Source organism: Atractosteus spatula, chromosome 11, assembly GCF_055471065.1.
Source record: "Atractosteus spatula isolate fAtrSpa1 chromosome 11, fAtrSpa1.hap1, whole genome shotgun sequence".
Lineage (NCBI taxonomy): Eukaryota > Metazoa > Chordata > Actinopteri > Semionotiformes > Lepisosteidae > Atractosteus > Atractosteus spatula.
Genome location: NC_142716.1, coordinates 20,995,237 through 21,005,245, shown reverse-complemented (window position 1 = coordinate 21,005,245; position 10,009 = coordinate 20,995,237). Strand labels below are relative to the sequence as shown.

Here is a 10,009-nt window from a genome sequence, read left to right as displayed (position 1 = left end):
CACATTTACAATGTTGTGAATGTCACGGATGTCGGAAGGGACAAACTGTGGAATGGCAGGAGAGCGGAAAAAGACCCTGTGCGAAGCGGCAGAATGGGGAGTTAGGAGTTAGCCCGGGCTCAGCAGTGCAATGAGTTCTGGAGTGCCATATAGAAACCTGTGCCCTCAGGCCACGGACAGAGCAGCGACCTGGTGCTAGGCTGGTCTCTGGACATCCGAACATCAATGCTGAGCGAAGGTGAATGAGTGACCCGGAAATATATAGCCCCAGAGAGAGAGACACCGGAAGGAGAGCAAAGCACAGGGGACAGAACAGAGTAGGAGCGCCCTCTGGCTGCAGAGGGCGTGACAGTGAAGGTGTTTTTTCATCTTTGTAACATTTCATGTACATATTGTGGCTTGATTATTGTGATGCAGTGCTTGATGGTGTATCCATACATCTTCCAAACAACTAGTGTCTAGCAGGTGTCCAGAACTCACCTGCTTTGAATTTAATCCAAACTAAAATAGTTTATATCACCTGTTTTACATCACCTTTATTGCACTGGCTCCCTGTGTATTTGCAAATAACATTTAAAACACTGCTACTTTGTTTGTTTTATTACATAGTGACTTGAGACAAACCACATTATGTAAAATAAATCTTACCTTGACTTTTGGTATTAACTTGTTGTAATGTGATTTTGATCACTGTAAGTTTAATTATGTCTATGAATCATTGCTGCCCTCTGATGAATTCCCTAACACAATTTTTGTATGTTTGACAGTTTACTAATTGACAGAAAAACTATTTCTTTCATATATGCATACCAAGTAACAGTTTTGTTTATTGATTCTAATCTGGGTGATGACATATAAGTTAATGGAGTACAAATGCAGTTCTAAACCAATAAATAACTGCTATTTATTTTTTAAAGATCTTAGGATAATTAGGTTATGATCTTAGTTTTAATCTTAGGTTATACAGTATGTACTCATGTTTTTATTAAGTCGTTTGAACACCAAGGCTAAAAGGAATTTGTTTAGAGGTACAAAAGAATCAATATAAATAAATAGTACTCAAGACAAGGATCTTATACTTTGCTCTTGAAAATTAATATTCCATTCCATAGAAATCTTATGCCACATAACTTTGCTGCATTATTTCATAACTTTTGTTTGTGCCTTATGGTTTTTCATGCTAATGAACATGCAAAAAAAGGTCTCTTACTTTCTTTCACTGACACTTCTTTAAATTCATGTTGCTACTGTAGGTGGTGCAAAACCCAGTCAGTGCAGCACTCTGACCTTCTTTCCATTTCTGCTTGCTTTGAAGAGAGTTTGAAGTATCCTAGTGACAATGCTGCTGTATTCCTTGCTGGAATATCTGGATATAAAAAGCTGCATTCTCTTCCTCATTGTGTTTCTGTTGATTATTGACATCATGACAAATAATAATTTAAAGAATTTTCCTCCAGGTCCCAAGCCTTTTCCCTTGCTGGGAAATGTTTTCACTGCTATGGACATCAGTGAAATTGATAAGGTAAGATCAGTGATCAAGTAAACTGAAAGGTTTAAATTTTCTAGATTTGCCTATTTTAAACACTTTGTGCCTCAATTGTGAAACATTGGAAAAACATTCCTAAATGTTGTCATGTGTTTCATAACTCTGTAGTTTAAATTCCTCTTCAAATAATTATTTCAGTCTACTCTGTTTACTTTGTTTGTACTTCACTGAGTTATATGAATGTTTCATTATATATATATATGAAAATTTGTTTCATTGTACGTTAGATACCATAAAGTAAATAAAGGGTTTTTAAATATATTCTCTAGCTTGCTGAAAAATACGGCTCTGTCTTCAGTTTGTGGAGGGGAAGAGAAAATACAGTTTTTGTGTCCGGTTACAAAATGGTCAAGGAAGCTCTAGTAAACCAAGCAGAGAATTTTGCAGACCGCCCTGTAGTTCCTTTGTTTGACGAAGTCTACCAAGGACTCGGTAAGGATATTTTCATTTCAAACTATGAAAAATAGCGAGACTTTTTGTCTACCTATCCACATAACTCGGGTTCTATAATACAAGTAAAATTATTGCTTTGTTCAAATCTTTTACAGCTTAAAAGGACTTCAATAAGATAAAGCAACTCAAATTAAGTAAATAAAACATACTGTAGTTAAGAGGTCACAAAGAATTAAAATAATATGAGAATAGGAGTTGTTCCAAAAGAACAACAAATAAGTAAGATAAACAAGAGAAGTTATTCAGCCTGTCTTTCTGTTTTGGTAACTGTAGTTCATTGTAAATTCATAATGTTGCTTATTATGGAAAACTGTAAGGCCATGAAGAATATCATGATTAGAGATCAAAGCGGGATATAAAAAACTTTAACACATTTTCTAGGCTTTTAAGTAAAAAATATATGGTAGTTTCATTAGTTTAAATTTTACGTTCTGAAGTTTTTATGGCCGCACAATTCTACAGACGTGCTGTACTTTTCATAAAATCATTTTACTTTTACTTTATAATAATACTGAATTACTGAATTACTCTGAATTATTTTAATAGCATTGTCCTTTACATCCACTTCTGTGACATTATTATTTCCAAAGAACTGTGTGAAGGGTGTTCCACACTACAAATCTAAGCCCCCCTGCAACTGTTTTTCCTTTCCTAACCATTTTAATTCCACTAACACATTAGACTGGCTTCCAGCAGAAATCTCTTCAAAAGATCATACAGTACAGTACAGTCCTCAGGTCCAGGAAAATAGGGTTTTGGATTATGCCTCTGTACACAAACAACACAGTTAATTAAGTGCATACTCTTTTCAGAGAACAGTTTGTTCTTAAATAAACTGTTTTTTGATGCTTAGGCCTGGCGTTAAGCAATGGGTACCAATGGAAAAAACATAGAAGGTTTGCCCTTACAACCTTAAAGAACTTTGGCATGGGCAAGAATATTCTGGAGTCATTCATCCTCGAGGAGAACAGATTCCTTTATAAGGCCTTCAAGGAAGAGCATGGTAAATATAACTATGAAACTATGAAATCTTTTGACATGGGGAATACGTACTGTACAATATAAGTGTGTACGCGTCATGTTATATCATATGCCTTCCTCAATGAGGGGTTTTGTTTTATCAAAGATTCACAAGTGTTTCTAATAAAGATATATGTCTTAACTGTGTGCCACACATTAATCACTGTGAATCTACAGAATCAGTGATATAAATAAGCAATAAAGCATATTATATTTTGTTAGGATAAAGTACATAAAAGTAATTAAGTCAATATCTATTTCTGAAAATGTATGTTTCTATTTCTGTTCTCCCTACCAGTACTTCTAAAAACAAAAATCTGAAAAGGATATACAAATATTATATTTGAATATGATATATAAATGAAAGGATTATACATATATAAAAAACAGGTTTTTCTAGCAATCCATTTTATATCTTACTTAAGAAACATAATTTTGCAGAAATTGGGATTGTTTTTAAAAACGTGTACTGAGTCGTCAGTAACGAGGGTGATTTTAAATCAGTATTATTAGTAGTGTCTTTCTCAACTTTATGTATTTTGATTTTATTCTGGTAATGACTGTTATGAAATGCTTTCTATAGCTCTGAATGGCTTGTTTCTGTTGTTGATTAGGAAGACCTTTTGACCCGCACTTCTTACTGAACAGCGCCATTTCCAATGTCATCTGCTCTATGGTGTTTGGGCACCGTTTTGAGTACAATGACCCAAGGTTTCAAGATATTCTGCGAAGGACTGATGAGACTTTCCTCCTGATAGGCTCATTAAGAGCCCAGGTATGACAAGAATATCAAAGGAAGTCAAATAAATAGCACTAGACCCACATGCTTACCACTTTAAAATTAGGACTTTGAAATGCAAAAGCATGCCTTTTGTCATACTACCTCTCAAATGATGTGTCAAAATTTCAATTACTACTAAGAAAAAAGAAAGTAGGTGCAGCTTTACACAAAATGAAGAAAAACAATCATTTTTATGGGTGCCAAACAATTTTTGCTGTTGGTCATTCAAGAGCTCAGTGCTGAAAGATTGTAAAACTAAGGACAAACACCTGTTTTCTGAGCACATATAAACTGATATCAGTTTGCAAATGAAAGGATAATGTATATACTGTATATTATAAAATCACTACATTTCAGTATCATACTCTCATGCAGGAATACACTACACTAAATACACTAAAAGAATGGAGACACAAACATCAAGGTCAAAGTGCAAAAACACAATGGAAAACTTTCATAAGGGTCAAAATATATCAAAGATATCTATATATTATTATAGATACAGTATATCTATTCATCTTTTTTTCATCAGCTCTACAATGTCTGCCCCAGTATAATGAAGTTTTTACCTGGACCTCACCAGACTGTTTTTTCAAACTATAAGAAAGTCAAAGCCTTCCTGAAGGAAGAGATCGAAAATCACAGGAAGAACTGGGACCCCTCCAATTCTCGTGATTTCATTGATACCTACTTTGAAGAGATGGAAAAGGTATGAAAGGGTAATTTATACAGGTAAAGAGCCCTAAAGTATTAGAAGGGGTGCCATCAGACCTCAGATAGAGTGCCTGACACCAATGTAGCCATGGCCTCTGGTGTAAATCGGCTTGACTGTATGGTGCACAATACTGCCACTAGCATTACAGTAGATGTTCCTAATATGCAGCAAGATGAAAAACAGCCGTGTCTGACTGAGAGCTCACAAGCAGGTCTCATGCAGCGGTGAGGCGGAGAGCACCACAAAACAACAAAGTAAAAAAAATTAAAGGCACGCAAAACAAACCCAACACTTGGGTGTGAAAAGCGGTAGCAGCTAGGAACAGGAGAAGCACAGCGACAAGGTAGCGAGCACACAGTAGCCCTGAGGAAATGGAACTGATCATGAAATCATTAAACAAATAATAAACTAACTAGAAGATGTGAAATGAAAGTCTGTCTGAATGTCGTCTAACAGCGCTGGATGGTGTGCTGTTCTGTGTGTGCATGCAGGACTGATCAGCAGTCATTCGAGTGTGACACTTCCATTTTACAAGTAGGACTCAGTTTTGGTAACCTATTGTATGTACAGTACATGGCATCCCAAATGCCATCGCCCTAGTGTTCTAGGATACCGTTTCTCAACCTTTTCCACCTACATCACTCTTACATAAATATAAAAACTTTATCACCCATGTTTCCCTTGTCATTCATGCTCACCAGCCAAAGCACATTCTTAAAAATTGTATAAACAGAACTCATGTCAATGTTTAATCTGGCACCTTTGCCACTATGAAAGGCTCAGGTTGAAGTCGCTAAATTAAACCTAAAGCAACGGTTCGTCCAACACAAACTTAAGGTACACCAATCCACAGCAAAAAAAAAAAGTCAAAGCATCATGGACTCATCATCTTCATAAAACATCTAGTTTTCTGTCAAAGTTAGTAAATGCTGTGTTTAGATTTTGAGATGATTGTTTTTTAATATGACATACAGTATGAACCAACCCTAAGATCTTATTTCATTGCTTTGTAAAAATCATTGATGATAGTTATATGCACTTTAGGTATCCCACTTTAAGCAGAATCCCAGTATTGACTGAAATGACATATTTACAGAACTTTTATTAAACATGAAGAAAATGTAATTAGTTGCTCTTTGTTGAAATATTTAATCAAGATGTGAAAAGGTTTTTGAATGAAGTTATTTAATGTAATATAATTTTGCTAGCAGTAGGCAGATTAGCTCCCTGCAAAAATAAGTTTGAAAATAAAGAGATGTTGTCCTAAGGTAATTAGTGTACCTTGCAGAAAAAGGATGACATTCCAGCAGGATTCCATGAGACGAATCTGGCCATATGTACTCTGGACCTGTTAGAAGCGGGGACAGAGACCTCTGCGACAACTCTGCGCTGGAGCCTCCTCTACATGGTCAAATACCCAGAAATTCAAAGTACGAGTTCCTTCGAGTCCCCAATACTACATTATGGAAAACTGTCCATCCACCTACATAAATATTGCAAAACACTTTTGCAGGCACACAAATCAATATTAAGAAACAAACCATGTAGTAAACTATGAGGTTATTGGGTTTTTGGTCAATTCTGTAGACTTCATAATCATAAAAAACTCTAGAAAACTATTCCAGTCTGCATGATCCTCACCACTTTTTTGGTGAAGACTTTTTTGGTAAAGTCTTTACTTTTTGGTAAAGTCACATTACTAACGTTACCAAAACACTAGTAATTAAAATAATGCAATATCTTGAAAAAAAGAAACCTATTTTTGTCAAAGACTTGGGAAGACAGACTGGGTTCCTGTTTCTTGTTTTATACCGTATATTTACATTCTTCATTTGTATTGCATTCAAAGAGAAGGTGCAGGCTGAGATAGACAGAGTGATCGGAAAGGAACGGCAACCTTCAATGGCAGACAGAGTTCATCTTCCCTACACTGATGCTGTGATCCATGAGGTCCAGAGGATGGGCAATATTGTTCCTCTGAATGTGCCCAGGATGACTACTAAAGACACTACACTGGGAGGTTATTTTATTTCTAAGGTGAGAGAAAAAGTAAAAAAATAGAGGGTTGCATCTAATGTTCCGTTTGAGGTGTTTCTCCTATCAGTTCTGTATGAAGCTGACATCATTTTGATTAAAGTTTTTAGTAAGTGCTTTTTATATTTTCTTTCTTATCACTGCTACTGTACTCTATATTTCCATAGGGTACAGCAGTGATAACCAATATATCCTCAGTGCTTTTTGACAAAAATGAGTGGGAAACACCCGACACATTTAATCCCAAGCACTTCCTGGACTCCTATGGAAAATTTCGGAAAAGAGATGCTTTTCTTCCATTTTCAGCAGGTAATGTGCTTCCTTCCCTGTTGTTTTTTTTATCATATGCAGTCTTCTTGCTTCATGCTTATCCCATTCCACTTGCCTTTTAGGCAGTGAACATTTTTTTATAGTTCAGTAATTATTTTAAATGTAAGATTACATTAAATAATACTCAACTCTCTGTTTCATAATGTCATGTGAAATCCCAAATAGACTGATATTCTTTTCAGGTTTATTCTCATAGGTCCATACATCCTTCACAATAAAGACTAGTCAAATTGTCTAAAATATTATCTAATGGTTCTTAACAGGAAAGAGGGTGTGTCTGGGGGAGCAGCTAGCTCGGATGGAGCTGTTCATGTTCTTCACTTCATTTCTGCAAAAGTTCACCTTCTGTGCTCCTCAGGGGGTAGATGTCAGTTTGGAGGCTCAAATGGGATTCACTCTGTCTCCACGACCCTTTAAAATATGTGCCATCCCTCGATAAGCCAATTAATTATTCCTCTGGAGGACAACATCTGGGAACCAATCTAAATGGAAAAACATAAAATATGGAGCCTAATTAAATAGAAGACAGCTCATGTTTTTGTGCTACTTTCTAAATGTAAATCTTTCAATCATTAGGGATCTTTAAAATTTTTTTATGAAAAGCACTATTTAGACAGGCTTACTGAATTCCTAGTTTTTGTAGTAAATGAATAATTAGAACATGAATATGCAGTATTATTTGTCTTGCAATGTTGCATGTGGTGTTACAACCTCTTACATTTGATTGCTATAATATTTCCATGCAAATTAATAAATATGTATCTTCTGAATTAAATGTTTTGTCATTATTAATTCAGTGTGACCCGTGTTGCTCCACTGGTTGACCCCAAAACACATTTTAGCGTAAACAGACACTGCACTGTGGATGAGTTGTATTAAAATACGATACATACAAACATGTTTCCTTGTACTATCACAAGACATTTTTACATGTTCAGTACTGAGAGAAATGATTTTTGAGTTAGGCAGAGTAGCATTATGGAGACATTTTTGTGCATATGATTATTATACATATATTCAGAACTGCAGATTGGTATAAAACATTTCAAATCTTTGAACAAGATTTCATTTTTAAATCTCTGTTCTGGAGGTTTACTTTGTACTACATCTTTAGTGAAAATGCAAACAAAAGGGAAAGAATATTGTACTTTTCAAAACCTATTTTTTTATTTGAAATATACAGTTTATGGTTTGTTAGTCTTTGACAAATCAAACTATTATTTTTATTAGTTATTTTCACTGCTAGCAAAAACTGCTTTAAAGTTCATTCACTCTCAACCATGTGATCATTTGATAAAGCAAGGCAAAAGATTACTTCTTTGTGACACAAATACCCCAACTGTTTTTTTTGTTAGTGTGACCAAGGTCAAAATGCAGATACTGTATATGAAGGTGTATGTCATGAAAAAATAAGAGTGATTTTAAAGTCACAATAAAACCACCCATTTTATTTGTATAGGAATTGTCTTGCTATGGGTTGTTGTAGCTAGGCTCAGTCAAGGATATTCATTTGACTTTTATAATAGTAGTACTGTATATATTCTAAATATGTATATTTATTATAGAATGTATGTAATACTTTCGCAGTAGTCTAATGGTACTTTCACAGCTGTTTTCTTCTCTCTAACTTAATGTGAAAAAAACTAGTTCAGAGTTGGAAATCCATCTATTGTACTGAGAAAGCTTTAGCAATTTCTACTATTTCATTTTCAACTATTAAAATACAGCAGGTGCTTTTTCTTCTAAATCTGAGTACAATTCAGTGCTCCCATGATAACCACTCCTTTATATGTTTCCTGTCTCTCCTATTGCATGTCTATTGTTGTTGTATTAATGACCATCACGGTCTGTTAACCACATTTCAGTGATTTCAATTGCATCATAGTCATCTATTAACACAGTCTTTTCTATTTCTGGTATTTTATTCCTGATACTCTGCATAGTATTTCTTTGGATTACCCCCCCCCCTTTCCTTCTAATCCCTTAAAACACTTAATTTTTGTAGTTTGTTGTGGCAAGCCTACTGGTAAAACCAGTTTTCATTTACTGTAGATGTAATGCACCTAAACAATTCTTGAATAGAAGGGTTGACCTACAACAAAAAATATTCCTTTTGCTTAATTTTCTGCTGTGATAAAGTCATGATTTGCTTTTACATCCTGTATGATGTACTTTTTTCACTTACTATTTTTAATATTTTATACAGAAACAATTCTATGGGGATATTCTATTGAAGATTGAGCCATTTTGTGGAATGTTGCGGGCACACAGGCCACCAGAAATCAGACACAGCCTGCATGTCACATTTTTCATGACAGCCCTTCCTTGATTTGGAACATATCAACCCCTTATCTTCCATCTCAGCCGCTCAGGACAATTCCACTAATAACCAACACTAGTGCTTTCATATTCATTCATATACACAGTTTTTTAACTGAGAAGTTTAACTCTTTATCTGTTGTCAGTGGAGAACTAACTCTAGGTGAGCCATTTGCAAATATTCGCTAAAAATAATCCCTAATTTATTCAAGGCCTCTGGGTCTGTGGACAAACCAGAGGTAATGACATATATCTCTCTCTCTTTCCTAGTGTCAATCCCTCATCAGCAGGGTTTGCTTGTCGGCACACCAGTCTCCATTTGGTGGTTTGAACCAAATCTTTGAGCTGACGTTGCCATTAAATGCAACCGAGAAATACTCCAACCGGCGCGTCGCTCCACCTGCCATCCGAGTGGGGAAGGGGGAGGGGATGGAGAACAAAGTAATGTGTAGACAGGATTAAATTATGTTAATGTTGAGGAACTGAAGAATCTCAAATTAGAATTAATTGAAATTCTAATTTAAAAAATCAGTTTGAAAAAAAATTCCCAAAAATTGTAAGCTTCTTTAGGACCTGGACAATAAGGTAGTGTGTTCATCTTTCGTGAAAACCAAAGGATAGAAATATACATTATCATACTGTAAACCTAAACCTACAACACATCATGTTATTATATACTCATGTACAAAAAAATGATGCGTAAGCAGGACTCTCTGTAGAAGAAAAACAGGATCAACTAAGCCTGGTGCTTAATTCAAAACATTTTTGAATCACCCTTGGTGCAAACAAAAAGAATCTTAGGTTTCTTTTC

General features: G+C 35.2%; 1 protein-coding gene across 1 annotated transcript; it reads left to right on the top strand.

The window, feature by feature from the left end:
* The first annotated feature begins 1,221 nt into the window (after positions 1–1,221).
* LOC148823665 (cytochrome P450 2J2-like) lies at positions 1,222–7,649 on the top strand. Its single transcript, XM_088928305.1, has 9 exons — positions 1,222–1,522; positions 1,816–1,978; positions 2,853–3,002; positions 3,634–3,794; positions 4,333–4,509; positions 5,804–5,945; positions 6,365–6,552; positions 6,717–6,858; positions 7,143–7,649. Exons 1-9 carry the CDS (start codon positions 1,340–1,342, stop codon positions 7,316–7,318), a joined length of 1,482 nt encoding a protein of 493 aa, XP_088784431.1. The 5' UTR covers positions 1,222–1,339; the 3' UTR covers positions 7,319–7,649.
* The last annotated feature ends 2,360 nt before the right edge of the window (positions 7,650–10,009 follow it).

Excerpts from the sequence above, each read along its gene's own strand:
- LOC148823665 (XM_088928305.1), top strand. The coding sequence starts at position 1,340 with ATGCTGCTGTATTCCTTGCTGGAATATCTGGATATAAAAAGCTGCATT. Across the intron at positions 1,979-2,852 it reads CGAAGTCTACCAAGGACTCG|GCCTGGCGTTAAGCAATGGG; the intron begins GTAAGGATATTT and ends TTTGATGCTTAG. Across the intron at positions 6,859-7,142 it reads TTTTCTTCCATTTTCAGCAG|GAAAGAGGGTGTGTCTGGGG; the intron begins GTAATGTGCTTC and ends GGTTCTTAACAG.